Source organism: Acanthochromis polyacanthus, chromosome 21, assembly GCF_021347895.1.
Source record: "Acanthochromis polyacanthus isolate Apoly-LR-REF ecotype Palm Island chromosome 21, KAUST_Apoly_ChrSc, whole genome shotgun sequence".
NCBI classification, from domain to species: Eukaryota; Metazoa; Chordata; class Actinopteri; family Pomacentridae; genus Acanthochromis; species Acanthochromis polyacanthus.
The window spans coordinates 1,328,050-1,344,011 of record NC_067133.1 but is presented as its reverse complement, the minus strand read 5'-3'; the positions used below and the strand labels follow the sequence as shown (position 1 = coordinate 1,344,011).

Sequence of the window (15,962 nt, the reverse complement as noted above, 5' to 3'; positions counted from 1 at the left end):
CACTGCTGATGAAAAACGTGGTTGTTGCAAACTCTGGTACATTTACATTTATCTGAGTGCCAATTTGTCCATTTTTTAGTAAATAAAGTGAAAATGAAAGAATTTAAAAGGGAGCAAAACTTGGCTGACAATACTACTTTTTTGCGTAAAGCTGAAAGGTAAATCTAACTAAAAACATACTACTGGACAAACAACAGAAGTACAGTTATAGTAATTCATACGAGTGGTTAAAGTCATAGTTGTGGATTATTAGCTGAATACTCAGTTTTGACCCTGTGATTATCGGCGTGTACTATCCTCGTCTCTGGTTTAATCAGAGTGTAATGCCAGTATTTAGCCACTAGTGGGAGCCATGCACTTTGATTTAAGCCTGACATCAACAACACTACAGAAGACAGCTTAAAGTCTAACTATGTACATCTTTTCCTATTTAAGTGCCAACAGCTACTCTTTTTTTAAATCAGATGGCAGCAACAAGATTGTTTTTCCATCCATCAGTCAATTATCTTCAATGTTTTAGAAAGTATTGTCTATACAGTAGTTGAGTTCAGCAGTAGAGTGACATTATGTCGAATTGCAGAAAATAATACTGAGATGATTTATTCATATTGTATCGCACAAAAAAAACATGTAAATCACACCACACGTGACCTTTTCATCTCTTTTGCTCTCTCACGCTCATTCCATCTCACCATCTCTTATCTCTTCTCTGCTTCTGTGAGGAAAACGGTAAGCAGCGATGAGCTCTGATCAACCTGAACTACAAGCTCAGGGCTGATCTTATGTAACATATCAGATAAGGTATCTGATATTGACATCTGTCTGTGCATGAACCACCACCACCACCACAGGAGATGAAGCCAAGCACAGAATCCCATCCTTGCCAACCAGCTGAGGTGTTGGAGACTGGATGGCAGGTTGCACAATACTGACTCGTCTGCTTCAGACACACGAGCATCGATCCAGAAGAGAGCATTAGAGGCATTAAAAGAGAGGCTATGAATGTACTGAAAGGAAAAACGAGATAAACTTGAGTTCATAAGCAATAAAACCTACACTTGCTTTGTCAGATGCCAATACAATACAATGATTTGTCTTCTACAGCCGTATTTAGCCCGGTGTGGTCAGCAGCTTATGGTCGCTGAGGACTATTGTGGCATTTTAGTGCATCATTCAAGCTTTATTAACGTGGTTTTATTACAAAACTAAAACCACATCGGCATTTCACTCTGAGACGTTTTTGTTGCTTCCTGTTCATAATACATGATAAAGTCTTTTAAACTCCAACAACAATGATGACTTTGGGGAAAACTACGTGCTAACCACAAAGCAGCAAATACCAAGCAGCAATATTATTCTTCTGGAGTCGCCTTTATTGGGACCTAATACGTACTTACGAGCCCATTATTGTCTCTCTTTTAGCTCCGTTTTTACTCTCAACCAACTTATTGAAAGAAATTAACTGAGAAAAATGCCTTTGTTCATCCGCTAGTTTGTAACTAGGTCTGTCTGTCGTTTAGTACTAGGCAGATATACAATAGGTTTTTCTGACTTTTTTCCTCAAAACTACTGCCTGCTTTGACCAAAACCAACACTGAGAACAACAATGAGAGGATGCGAGGAGGCAATATTTACGGAGCCATAAAAGAGGTCGGGGTGGATGGATGGGTCAACAAAACGTTAACGTTACTGTTGACCACGACCTTTCCATAACGTCAATTGTGTGTTTCTGGTGGAACAATGACGACTAAGGTTCTTAATTTGAACACAAAACCTGACTTTTCCCTAAACATAAACACTGTTTTTGGTACTTAAAATTAACAAGAAGTCAAAAACATGTAGGCTACATTTCCTGCTGCAGGTAAAGATTTAGATGCTCCTATGTGTCATGTTCAGATGGAATGTAGGAAGAGGACTGAACAGTCAGGTATGTTCTGTGCAACAGTTTAAATGATGCATTAGCAGTGTCTATGGAGTTAAATTAAACTGATTTAGATTTTTTTTAATCGATGTAAACCAATTAGTAGCACCCAGTTTATCATTACAGTGAGCAGAAGTTTCAAAAACTGTGCTGTTATATAGATTAAGATTCAGATTAACCCTACTAACCCTAACCCTGACCCATTTGTGCCTTCTGTATCCAGACCCTTCACATGCTAGATACTATATATATATATATACCATGTTTTTGGGGGAGAAAGACAGTATTAAGGCACCATAAAAATTCCACAAAAGATTGAGTTGAGATGAACAAGATTGATTCCCCAACTGCGCCAAAACATAACCAACATAAAATAGTGATAAAAAGCAACAAAAACCTTGTGCATGTAGTTTTATTATCAATATATAATATCAAGGGACAATATCTATCACACACTGAAATGGCCTGACTAGAGGACCGCGGACAGGTAATATCTAATTTCTCTAATGCTTCCCGTTTTTTTCCAGTTGTCTGCTATGCTGTCTTCGTTTTACGTTTTCCTGCTTTACTTCCAGCGACCGCCCACCTTCCCTTTGCCATGGCCCTTTTTGCTGTAGAAGGAAAGAGGAAGAAAGAGGTAAGCGCTCTAACAGGAAGAAGTAAAAACATAAAATATGTGACATTTTGGACAAAACTCACAATTTTTGAGCATGTTGGATTCGGTTCAGCAGCACAATGATCTGCAGGGTGCAAACAGATAAAAACTTGGTGACAAGGAGAAAATATGTGAATGATGTGAAAAATAATAATAATTAAAGTCGCAAACGGCGTTTGTTGGGTCCTTGCAAGCATGTCCACCAGGTGGCGCTGCGACTGAGCTTGTATTTTGGACAATGGGTGTGATCAGGGCAGGCCTCTGATAAAACATGTGAAGTTTGAAGCAGCTTGGTGCATGTACATGCTAGTTAGACAGCACTTCCTGTTTGATGGTGAAATTCCGGGGGCCAACATTTTGGAACTTTTACAAGGTATTTTAATATCTTTTGATCACCCATGCCTGGTGTGCATCCTGGTCAAATTTAAACTCTCTTGGGGTTACCCTGTCTGAGTTTATAGCTTTTGAAAATGCCCAAAACTGACCCAAAACATTCAAAATATGGCACACAATACAAAATGGTCGACTTCCTGTTGTGTTCTGGACATGGGTGTCAGTTATAATATTGTGTGTCCTTACGAGTTGCATTGTGTACCAAATTTCATGAGTCAAGCTCACACGTACTGGTTGTAACAAATGTTTGAAATTTTCCAGGGGGCGCTATTGAGCCATTTTGGCGAACATGTGTGCTGTTCCTCTAAAATATCCAATTTTTCGCCGGTCCTGATGTGTGTGCAAATTTTCACACATTTATGAATATCTTTAGGGCCTCAAAAAAATGTTTCTTTCGTCCGACGAAGAAAGTAGAATAATAAACTCATGGTTTTTAATGAAGTCTTCACACTCTTGGTGCTCGCACCCGAATTAAAATCTTTCTGGTGGTCATTTTTAGGCATATACACCACAAATGTTTGAAGCTTTATCAATAAGTAGCTACTTGAATTTCCCTTGGAGTTGATAAAGTATCTATCTATCTATCTATCTATCTATCTATCTATCTATCTATCTATCTATCTATCTATCTTTAAGGAACATGTTTTTGACTTGAATCTTTGGAGAAGTTTTACTCTACTTGCCACTATGTAGTCCTACCTCAACATATCATATCATACTGACATCACTGTGACATGATTATAGAGAATTCTGTCTTTTGAAGTGATGGAGTGTGTTTGAGGTGACGGTTGAACCTCGTATTTCTGGTGCTTCATGTGCTCCATGAAGTCAAACTTCTCAGACTCCAGTTGGTAGATCCAGTTCCACATCTCCTGGGCCCGTTGCCTTGGAAACACAAAGAGGGGATTTAGAAAGCGCCTTTGTTGAACCTTCAGAGCAGAACTTTTGTCGCTTACTAATTTCACTTGCACTGTCGACATGCTTATGACATGCGACTTCCCAGCGATCATTTTTGGATTCTTTTCTATCTGGACTATCAAAAACGTTCCTTGTACTTTCAGTCATGTGCTCCACCATACTTCTAGCCTCTGTAGCTTTTTCTGTTTCCGTTGTTATATCGGCTCCCTTCTTCAGCTCTGGCAGACCAGTCATGTCAGCTGATGTAAAATGCAACTACTGGTGGCGCGGTGCTTGAATGTAGACCGGATTTAAGTTCCAGTCAGGAACATGCGTCATGCGTCTAAGTTTAATTCTTTAATCAGGCTTGAATGTAACACATGTTCTTTTATATGTAAAAGTCCCAAACTCTACACACTGATTTAGTTTTTTTGATGTTTAAATGTGGGTCTCCACTGTTGGCCACAAGGGCAGCAGCTAATAGTTCAGTCTGTTTAGCTTGTTATCCATGACTATGATTGGCTAATGGACCAAGCAAACTGTTATGTTTGTCATACAGAGCAATGGCAGATTTACAACTCTAAAGTCTTATTCTTAGTATTATTTTTTAAACTATGGCTATGGAGGAAGATAAAAGCAGGCTGCTCATTTCTAGCCCGTAAACATCAAGACGGTATCTGACGGATTTTAGTCAAACTAATATTTGTTTCATAACTTGATGGAAAACAGTGTCTGTAGCTACCTTCTTGATATTTCAAGTCAAATCATTTAAAAATGAAAACTTGTTAGAGGATTTGGCTAAAAACACAAAACTGTGCTAAAAAAACAGAAGCTATTTCTGACATGTGTCATGCAAAACATTGTCACCATCTGATGATCTTTTGTAAGACATGGAAATGAATGGAAAGAGTTGTATTACGCTTGACTTCGGTTGCTGGAGAATAAACTTCCCCAAATCGAATGAAGGTCAGGACATCGCCGTAAGCATGAGACCAGTGATTTATGGACAGGCAACAAATTAAAGGAAAAGTCAACATAAACTGTTGAACCACCAAACTGTCACCAGAACAGCTTTAATTGCTCTCAGCATTGATCTTCCAAGTCTCTGGAACACCATTCATTTAAAGGTTTTCCTTCAGTTGGTGTTTTGATGATGGTGGTGGAGAGCACTGTCTAATACAACAGTATGACCAAAACAACCAAAATCTTCCGTAGGCGTTCAAACTGCTTGAGATCTGGTGGCTGTGATGGTCATAGCAAATGATTTACATCGTTTTCATACTTCTGACACCACTCAGTGTCCTTTCATTCTCTATGGATGGAGGCATTGTCCGTCTGCACAACCCAGTGACGATAGAAAAGTTTCATCACAGAATAAAGTCTATCATTCAGAGCAACTTTGTATTGGTCCTTCAATCTAAGGGAACAAACAGACCACAAACATTCCAGCAAAATTCCTCACACAGTCTAACAGAGAAACCAGATCTTTTACTGTAGGGCTCAAGCATTGTAGTTTTTCCTTTAATTTGACACCAATCCATACATAAAAGATGCCATCAAAGACCAATTTGACAGGAAGTGGTTGGGTGTGCTTTTTTCTCCAATCTGTGAATCCACAACATAATGTACCATTATTGAATGTTGGTTTATGTTACAGTGAGAGAACAACTGCTGCAGAATATCATTTCAGGTGATGAGTACCTCGTTTAAAGACGCTCTAATGGTATAAAATCATTGGTAAGTTGTGTGGATCACAACCAGAAGAAACTCACTTGAGTCCATCCTCCCTCATATTGTCGATGCCTAGTGGCTGTCGTCTGTCAGTCAGAGTCTTTCTCTTGATCTCTCTGCCTGTCAGGCGTTTGCCCTTCCTCGACTCAGCCTGGGAGAGACCACACATTGTCAATACGCTGCTTTATCATCGTCATAATCACAGCTGACACTAACAGCAGCTGTCTGACCTTAGCCAGGAAGCCTCCAAAGTTTGCTCCCATGCCGGACAGCACTTTCTTCTTCTTGGCGTCATCATCAGCCTTCCTCTTTGCTTCTTCCTCTTCTTTTCTATGACGCTCCTCCTGCCAGATGGACGAGGATGGAGAGGCCAACAACAGCATGTTTACAGGTTGAATTAGGTTTTTTATGCATCTGGACTCTATTTTTGTAAGCATCAGAGGGCTTGAGCAGTTTTCAGGATGCCTAGTCAATCTGTTTGAACTTTAGTTGTCTGATGGATAGAAACTCCTTCACTCTGATAAATATGCACATTTGTATGAGTGTGTGTTTATTACCGCAATCCTGTTCTGTCTGTCCTTCTCCTTCTCTGCTCGAACCCTCTGGATCTCAGCTCTCTCTGACCGACGGCGCTCCTGATGGAAAGCAAAGCGAGCGAAGAATTTACTATTCATCACAGCACACATGTAGGAAGTTTAGCGGCCCGTCGATATCAAAGCAAGCTTACGATTCGTTCTTTGAGACCAATGAGTTCTTCCTCATCCCTCTTCCTCTGCTCGAAGTGCACGTCAATCAGAGTATGCAGCTCCGTTAAGTCCTTCTCCATACGCTTCCTGTGGATGTCCTGGTGGATCAAGGGAGTGTTTCTGTCATTTAGAGAACAGCAGAAGCCGACAAAAGTTTGCACCTTGAGACCGAGAAGGTTCTCAAGAGTGTCATGGTTCACAGTATCAAGAAAGGAAAATCTGTTTTCTTTGTGTTTTATGGTTGTTATAAAGTTGGAGGTGTAAAAATAAAAATCTGTTAAGATATGAAGTGGTTTGCTTCCAAGCCTACAAACCAGTATGACTTTGATCCAGCTGCTACGCAACACTTAAAAACCAATTGCCATTCAGCTCACACACAGATAATGTGTTCTTCCTGAAGGAAGTAAGAACAGCAGCTGCTCATTGGATTTTAGACCAAATTCGCCACAATAAAGGGACCTTTAAATCACCTTTAACAAATAGACTATGCTACACATGGAAGCACAGTTAGCATCTGAACCTAAACAAGAAGACTGCCATAGAACAGAGCACTTTTACTTTTTTAAATACCATTTTCTCCTATAGACTGTTTATAAAAGGTGGAAGTAGCCGCCATTACACTATCCACTGGCAGGACAATTACCATTTTGTAGTCTTGACTTCTGCATTTTAGATGTTGCTGTAATTTCCTGTCAATCACGAAGTAGCCACACCCTCAAAATACCCTGGTTTACCATCAATCTTAATAATAATTTATAAAATCAATGTCAAACCACATTGAAAGAAACTTCATGACTGAGACTACAAAGTCATCATGAAAGTCTTCACTGAGTTAACCAGTCAGTTGAGAAGTATTGTCATTTTCTCAGGGTTCTTTTTGCAGATGAAGGCATTGCTTTTTAATAGCACACGCTCACCCTTTTTTCAACAAATTGTCTTCTAAATATTCAAATGTAGGAAATTGGAACAAATCCTAAGACACCATTTAGTCTTTTAGTTACAAGGTGAAAGAGGCTGCTAGGGATCTATAGATTTGTGTGTCGTCAGCACAGCAATGATTATCTTGGTTGCATTTTTAGATTAAGTGACAGACACAGAATAAAAGTGGTCTAAGTACTGATCCCTGTGGAACACCGTGTTTAATCATAGACCAGGAAGCTATAAAATCAATGTACACTGGGTTGGGTATGAGTGAAATCAGATCACCACCTGAAGATCAATAATCAGGATATATGTAGAAGGTGTCCACAGATTTAAACACAGCTCTCATTTGTAAAATCCGAGGCAGACTGCTTGGATCTGAACTCAGACTGGTCATGGATTAAGAAGCGAACTGCTGGATAAATGAGCTGTGTGATGGCTCAATCAATCACAATGAAAGTGGATCAGGCTTGAATAGTTTGTTCACTTTCAGATGACCTTTTTGCTTTTTCTCAAACTCAAGCAGCTGCAGTTGGAAGAAGATCTATGATGCAGCTGCAAAGTCTCAAATGGAAGAAATTCAAACTGTTGTGATTCAATCATCTTGCTAAAACTTACATCAAAGTCCACCCTCTCTCCCTCAGGAATCTTTGGAGGAGCAAGCTGGGGAACCATGGGCCTGGAGGAAAGGAAGAAGCACAGAATGTGAGTAAAACAAAATGCAAAAGATCAACTGCAAGACTTATGCAGACCTGTAATAAAAACAACTAGTATGTCTACAAAACACAAATAAAAAGATAAAGACGGGGATGATGGAACATACTTGGGCTTGGGCCGCTCCTCCTCTGTAGAAAAAAGAGACCAAAGATGAGCAAATAATGATCATATTGTTGAATGGAAATGTTTCCCACAAGTGTGTGAAAGGAGTGGGAGGTTTTGTAAGATGTTTAATAAAATGATTAACACGACTGAAAGCACAGCAAGCTTTGGACTGAGAAAAGAAATGCAGCATAAAAGCAACACATATTTTTATGAGTTATGACAAAGCAAAGGAGCAGCACCTTCCTTACTAATCCTGGGTTAAACTAAACTTCTACATGATTTTGACCAAATACAAAGGGCGTTTTGAAGCATTTTCCTACAATGAAGTCCATGAAGTACAACTTTTAATGTTTTTCTATGTGTGAAATTTTCAGGATAGCTTCTAAAAAGACTGGAGTCCAGACTGGAGACAGGGATCTAATTTTAATATGTTAGATAATTAATTTGGGGACTGTGGGGCTCAGCTGGAGGACAAAATAATGAGTTTTACCACATTAGGGAATCACACTTCTACTATTTCTCACCTTCCTCCTGGGCATCTTGATCTGATGGACCAGCCACATAAAGAGTGAAAGATGCAAAGATGGTAACAAATGACACATGGAATGACAAAAAAGCCATTAATTAAGGGTGAAATGTGAACATGGAAAATGCAAGGAAGAGGAGATAGAAACCATAAGGGGAGGAAGGGAAGACAGGAACATGGGCAGAGGTGGAAAAGTGTGATAAAAGTCAAAAAGAGGAGTGAATTCCATAAAAAAGTAAGGAATAAATGTGTAAAGAACCCGAGGAAGGAGGAAGTCTCTCAAGCCAAAAGAGGCGTAAATAGAAAGAAAGTGATTACAGAAGGAGAGAAGAGGTGTAAAATGATCTAAAGAAGTCCCGAGTTAATATCTGAAACTGCTTAGGCAGCCAGCTCAAAGAAATAGTTCCACAATTTGAAATATACCTTTATAGTCTCAGTAAATGTAAAGCTACAACCAGCAGTAGGTTAGCTTAGCTTAGCTTAGCATAAAATGGGGAAACAGCTCATGTGACTGTATAGGTGACAACAAAACCTAAACTATAGGGACATCACAGACATATAGTAAGGTAAAATATTGTAATGGCAACAACTGTCTGCAAGGGGAATATGGAAATAAAAGTGGAAATATGAAGAGGAATAAATAAAATAAAATAAAAAATAAAAAATGTTGCTGTGTAAATAAATATTAATCAAAAAATTAATTCATAAAAGAAAAGGCTAATAAAAGTAGAAATATAAAGATGAAAGAAGAAAAATAAATAAAATAACAAAAATAGGACTTAATGTCGCTTTAAGGAATAGCATATTTCTTATTTATTTATCTTTAAATTTCTACGTTTATTTGCCTTTTCTTTTATGGATGAATTTTTGGATTATATAGCAACATTATTATTTTTTTTAATAAGCACATTTCTTCTTATTTTTTATTATTTTATTTACTTGTCTTTGATGAATATTTCTTTATATAGCAACATAATTTAATTTTGATTATATTTATTTATCTTTATATTTCCACTTTTACTTGCTTATTCTTTTATAGATTTTTTTTTTAAAATTTGGCACTCTCACTACTCCGTGCTAAGCATCAATGAACAAATATCCCAAAATGTGGAACTATTTATTTAACTTAAAACTACCATTTCCCATCATGCAAAAGGAGAAGCCACATTTTTTGCTGGCACAAATACTTTATTTACCAAGCACTGTGGCTGTAGGGAAACGTAGTTTTGTGGACTATTCTGTAGACATTCATTATTACATGCTACACATATGGATGATTTTGTGCAAAGAACCACAGTCTAATTTCCAGTAACAATTACACAGAAAGTCCTTTTCCATCAGATATTTGTCGCTGGGTTCTGACCAGATTTTTTGACAATATTTTAAGCTAATTTGCACTCCAAAGCACAAATAAGGTTTAAAGGCTCTTGTAGTTGTAAAACACATCTGGAATATACATGTGTGGAATGTAATATGAATGTCAGAATGCATACAAGAGTTGCAGAGGGAGAAATGAACAAAACATTGCACTATTTTAAAAGGCAAAACATTCTCCAAGACAGAAGGTGCATGTAATATAATGATTTTCGGAGTGGTATTTTTGGATCTTGGACTGGTCATTCTGCATTTATGTAATTGTGTGAGCAGTGTCGTATCGCCGCATTCACTTTTAGGAGATTTAACCTTACATAATTGACATACAGCACAAAATAAAACTATGGTAAATACTGTAGATAAATTGCATGACTGGAACAGAATGGCTCGACTGCTTTTAACTCACTTTTGAAGCTACACATTTTTTTTTCTTAGGATCATTTGAGGGCACCAAGTTGAAAATATTGGCAACAAGCATCCATTTGGATTCAGGTTTTTGATCCACTTGGTAAATGCTGACTTTTCAGTCTCTGTCACATACTCCTGATGAACATTTTTGTATCTTTAGCTGCTAAATATTCTACTGTGCTCACTAGCTAGCTGCTAACTTTGTTGTTTCTGCTGTTTGTTGCTGGGCAATTAATTTTTAAAGCTTCCCTGTGACAGTAAAACCAAAACAATGAGCTAAAAGGAACTAAAACATTCAATAAAGCTGACACTGTAGAGTAGTTTCAAAATTTTCTACGGATTTGTCACCACTTTTCACATCACACAAGCTTATTTAATCTATTGTTGGCATAAAAATATTCTGCAGCTTTAAAAGACAGTTGTCAAGATCACAGAAATATTACATGCAGTTTCTGTTTTGAGTGTTTGCACCTTTAAAGCACTGAGATTCAACAGCAGGCAGCAAGAAATGCAGTAAAATGTTCACAGTACAGACAAAGATGATGATCGCCATGGTGATGGAAATACACTCAGATATGATTTTATCCTTACAAGAGGCGGGAAAAGGCATAATAATGTCTTCATTCACCATTTAGATTCGGCATTAAAACATGTTGCAGGTAAAAGTTCTACCTCGTATCCAGATGTGACTTTAAATCTTCTGAATAAATGTTGAAGTCATTGTATGTAGATGCAACTTTCACCTGTGCTGGGTTTTAATGGTAAATAAGTGGTGACTAAAAGAAAAGTGAGACTGGATGTTGTTCTTTCACCTACCTTGGTATTCTTGCTGCTCTGATAGTCAGACCAGCACACGGTCAGCCAACGGAAGAGTAGGATGGAAGGGAAGTGGACAGTCAGTGTTCACACAGTTATGAAGAAGGAGAGGAGGTAAACATCTCCAGATAACAAGGAAAGACATATCTCTACCAACATGTACGACCAAAACAGTTTTTCTGGGAGTCTTCCTGAACTTACCTCCTCCATCTTCCTCCGCCTGCTCGGTCTCCTCGGGCTCAGGCTCAGGTTCAGGCTCTTCCTCCACCTCCACCTCTGGGAGACAAAAACAAACAGAAATACCAGCATAACAGTGTAGATTTACTGTGTCCTAATGTCTCCTTTAATATCTCTTCACTGTATTTTTAAGTATATCTGAGAGAAATTCAAAGGTGAGTGGACTTACCCTCTGCCTGCTCCCTGCAGAGGTGAAGAAAAGACACAGAGGAACATATTTGTAATCAGTAAACACCACACTTCATGGATTTCCACTTTAATAAAGGGATGAAAAGAGACTTGAAATGTTAAAATGCAATGAAAATTCTGTTCCACTCACTCGTATTCCTCTTCTACATCTGACATGGCTGCAATAAAAAGAAACAAACGACATTGTGACCTTTTTATTCCACCCGATTATCGAAATTAATGAGTTAGTTTGAAAAAATTGCAGGTCTTTGATCAGATTTTGAAGTAGTGCTAAAATTATTTAAATGAAAAATGCACACAACATTTACTGTTTCCAGCCTCTCAAACACGGGACAAAACTTCAGCCATAACAACTGAACAAATCAAATAAATAAGCGGATAATCAGAAAGCACAAACTGAAATTCCTAATTATTTTTCTTTCTACTGTCTTTGTGTTTTAGGTTCTTTACTTGCTTAGCTTGCCTACTTAAACATTTATACTTTAAATATTTTTCCTGTTTTTGATTGTTATAAAGGGCCTACATCTGTAATTTTGTTGTGTAATCTTGTGATAAATGATGATGACTAAACTGAATCTTGGATCTTCAATAAGAAACCGACATCTGAGCAACTTATGCGACAATGAGAGCGATGAGCATATTCACAGCTTTTCACAGCTTCATTTCCTGACTTTGGCTGCAGCGGTCGTGTTGCTTTTAGCCTCGATTACATTTCAAAACTCTACATGATGGTTTAGGTTTATGGTTTGTTCTCACAGAGAAAAATATGGCCCGTTGGTAGTATCGTATATCACAGGCTTGACTGTACAAGTCACTGGATCACAGGTGGCCATAGTCTCTGCTCTGCTGTGATTAGTCACTTTGGAGATAGAAAAACACACAATGCCCACCGAGATGGTTTTGGCTATAAATTGTCCGTCATAGCTGCCTTTGTTCTGACATAAAACCACCCACGGACAGACGTTCACAGTGGGCGTGTGCTGACACCTTCCTGGCAGCCGGCGAGGGCGGATTGATGGAGCGTCAACAGGTGAGAATGTGACAGGGGTCAAACACATAAAGACCAGGGGAGATAAGGTTTCCGTCGCTTTCTAGTTTCCCCCTCTCCACCTTTGTCCTCACTCACGCTTTCTCCCCATGTCCTGCTGTTTCTGACAGCTTAGAGGGTGTGATTTACGTTAGAAGAGCAGACGAGGGAACATCATTTATCTTCTGGTCGCAAAAATAAAGCAACAGTCATTACCTCACAATCTGTCGAGGAAACTTAACGCCTCCATCATAACACCTGATTCACGGCTGTTCACTGAGCAACTGACAAGCAACTGATTAAGGAAATCTGTCATCGTGTTGACTGAGGTCTCTCTCACACCGTTATGTGTCAAAATAAAGTCCACACTCTGTGAGAGAACTCCAATACGACGGAAAAATAAATCTGCCATTCCTCCCATCCTCTTTCTGTAATCAGGAGGTATATAGAGTGGCCTTGAATGAAAAGAGGCAGTAACTGTTGTTGAAGTTCTGCCCTCTTCTTTCTGTTGCCATGCCCACCGCCAGCTTGGCATAACGGGGCATCACCAGTCCTTTAAACAGCACATCAGCAAATCTTCTATGTGTTCCAACTGGTCTTTTCTGAGAGTGTACGCAGACAGAGAGAGGCCTGAAAGCAGTCAGTTCCAGCCTTTATAGTCTCATATGAAAGTTATTTACTTGTTCCAGATGAGTTTCTCTGCATTATTAAACAATTAAAAAGCAATAATTCCCTTTCTACATTCTTAGATTAGTTAAATACTCTAACCAAGAATCAAAAAGTGCTGCGATAAGATAAGATCTACTTTATTCATCCCGAAGGAAATTATTTTGCCAGAGTACAATACATTAAAATAAACAAAGGTTAGTGGAATATGCACAATTACACAGAGGTTAGTGGTAAAATAGAAATAACAAAGAATACAAAGTACAAATTGCAAATCCTATTCCAATCACAGTAACAGGGCTGCTAATCCATGATAATGTTAGATTTTTCTCAGCAGTAGAAGCTAGATATTTAGCTAGCTGTTACTGCTGACCAAGAGGACAAACCGACTGATGGAAAACAGTCAAAAGAATGAGTCTGATCCTGATAATATAAGGTAGAGAGAGAGATTCAATCAAGGCTGACAATGGATGAAAAGGTGGAAAATAGAAGAGAGGATATAGCTTTGCTCTACCCATTCTTTAGGAAAACTGTTGACAGAAACATGACACAAAATGACAAAAACAAGACAGAAATGAGACAGAAAATGACGAAAACACAACACAAAAGACAAAACATAAAATGTCCTCCAGTTCTGGAATGAAGGAAAGGCCTTATGTTATTCAAAAGGCGTGTAAAGTATGACTAAAGGTATGAAGGATGGAGAGAGGAAGGGTGGAGAGAAATGACATATGGATGAATGAAAAGAGCACATTTCAACACCTCTGTCAGGACGGTCGGAAACTGTCCGTTTGGAGCGAAATGAATGGAGGGAGGGGGAATCAGCAAACCAGGGGATTTGACAGAGGAGTCGAGTTCCAGTGAGCAACAGACAGAGGCCTTAGTGAGGTTTATTTTAGTCAAGGACAACAAGTGTGTGTGTATGTAAAGAATCAAGTATGCAGCAATACCTCATTAGTGTTAAAGAGAGGCTTTTGTGTGCTATTAATAGTTTTAGGAGAGCATAATGGCATGAAAGTGGTCAATTAGATCCGTTTGAAAAGCATCCAGCTAAGCAAATGAGAATAGAGACGTTGCTTGACATGGTATCGTCATCAGCAGTGCGGTGGAGTGAAAATGTCACACTTGATGGGTAAGAAATGAGGAGTCGCTAACCAGACGACTAACGAGGAACTTGACAAGAACCTGAACCGGCCGCTGTGAATTTATCACAGACACACAACAACGGCACACACCTGTTTACTCGTCTCTGAGAGCTAAAGTTAGCGGGGCTGACATCAGGCTGTTAGCATCTCTGCATGTGGCTGGCAGCGATCACAAAGGAACAATGTGAAGGGTCGGTGCGCTATGAGCCCACGTACACTCAAACTGTCCTCACACAGGGATAATAAGCTGTCACCCTTTGACAGCTAGTTTTAAATATAAGCTGGTGGTGCTGAGGGTTTGTACCATTTGTTAAATATTGACATGGTGTCTTTAGGACTACATGAGGACCCAATGGTGGGAAACAAAGTGTAAAAGTTCCAGAGAAGACATAACTGCTGATTGTAAATTAGCAAAACTATAAATTTAAAATAATTCCTAGACCATGACAAGTTTTTTTGATAATAAAGTAAAATATTAGATTGTTCATTTGTCATTTTGTGTCTCATTTTTGTAATATTTTGTCTTGTTTTTGTTGTTTTTTATATCTGACTTTTGTCGTTTGTCACATTTTTTTGTTTTGTTTCTCGTTTTTGTCACTTTGTGTTTCCTTTTTGTCTCACTTGTGTGTTTTGTCTTATTTTTGTCACTTTGTGTTTTGTTTTTGTGTAGTGTTTTTGTCATTGATATTAATATATACATTTGTTTAATACAGTGGTGGGCTTTCTCAGAATCTCTGACTACATTTTAATAATTCCCCATTAACCTTTTTATGTTATTCCCAATGGTATATTCTCCTCTTTTCATAGCGGACCGTGACGCTTCCAGCAGTGTATGTTTACATTAGAGCGTTTATCCAATCACATTTCAGCCGTCATGTGTTGCTAGGGTCATAGAAATCTGCCCAGAAGCCTCACTTGAAATACATCACATCGAAACTGTTGCTTTAACCAATCAGATTTCGAGTTGGTGACCTCAGGGCCACCTAAAAGGCGTAGGATGACGTCTTCATTTTCACGTCCTCTGATTGGATGGTCAGAGAGATTAGCTTGAGCTAGCGATTCCTATCTGTAGCAACCTGCAAGCCAAAACTTTACACTTGTTTTTTTTTTGTTTGTTTTTTTAAGGGTTGACGGAGGAGAAGACATTGATTTGGTCACAGATATACTTAGAAATCCATTTTAAGGCGGATTTTTCTAGAAAAGCTGGACATTGTGAGGAAAGACCGGCCAGGCTAGCAAACCCGAAGCTAGCAAATCAACTTCCGGGAAAAAGGTTTGTCCATCACTTTCAGCTGTGAGCGGGACCCTTGGCTAAATTTATGCCAGAAATAGGACTGGACAGACCCGACTTTCAGCATTAGCCTTCATAGTGATAGAAAAGGACTTACTGTTGGAACTGAAACGCTCAGATTGTTAGCACAACAGAGTGAACTCCTCATGAAGAAAGAAAAGACAGAACGGAAATCACAAGTTTTGGTGAGTAAAATG

At 38.7% G+C, this 15,962-nt stretch overlaps 2 protein-coding genes across 4 annotated transcripts in view; both read right to left on the bottom strand.

Annotated features, from left to right (window-relative positions):
- Nucleotides 1–2,317: 2,317 nt before the first annotated feature.
- The window catches only part of tnnt1 (troponin T type 1 (skeletal, slow)), a 22,004-nt gene continuing 8,359 nt past the window's right edge, over nt 2,318–15,962 (bottom strand). Inside the window, exons 2-15 of one of the 3 annotated variants that reach the window (XM_051940998.1) lie at nt 11,767–11,794; nt 11,617–11,630; nt 11,412–11,486; nt 11,211–11,228; nt 8,611–8,631; nt 8,088–8,109; nt 7,883–7,943; nt 6,325–6,441; nt 6,155–6,232; nt 5,828–5,941; nt 5,639–5,748; nt 3,764–3,854; nt 2,621–2,661; nt 2,318–2,532 (exon numbers count right to left, since the gene is read on the bottom strand). In XM_051940998.1, the coding sequence (XP_051796958.1) occupies nt 2,487–2,532; nt 2,621–2,661; nt 3,764–3,854; nt 5,639–5,748; nt 5,828–5,941; nt 6,155–6,232; nt 6,325–6,441; nt 7,883–7,943; nt 8,088–8,109; nt 8,611–8,631; nt 11,211–11,228; nt 11,412–11,486; nt 11,617–11,630; nt 11,767–11,792 (834 nt within the window). In that variant the 5' untranslated portion in view covers nt 11,793–11,794 and the 3' untranslated portion in view covers nt 2,318–2,486. The remainder of the gene's footprint in view (nt 2,533–2,620; nt 2,662–3,763; nt 3,855–5,638; nt 5,749–5,827; nt 5,942–6,154; nt 6,233–6,324; nt 6,442–7,882; nt 7,944–8,087; nt 8,110–8,610; nt 8,632–11,210; nt 11,229–11,411; nt 11,487–11,616; nt 11,631–11,766; nt 11,795–15,962) is intronic. The other 2 variants (XM_051940999.1, XM_051941000.1) reach the window with 2 other exon arrangements.
- Nucleotides 11,763–15,962, bottom strand: part of pih1d1 (PIH1 domain containing 1) — a 27,425-nt gene continuing 23,225 nt past the window's right edge. The window contains exon 12 of the mRNA XM_051940995.1: nt 11,763–11,794. Coding sequence (XP_051796955.1) covers nt 11,780–11,794 — 15 coding nt within the window. The 3' untranslated portion in view covers nt 11,763–11,779. The remainder of the gene's footprint in view (nt 11,795–15,962) is intronic.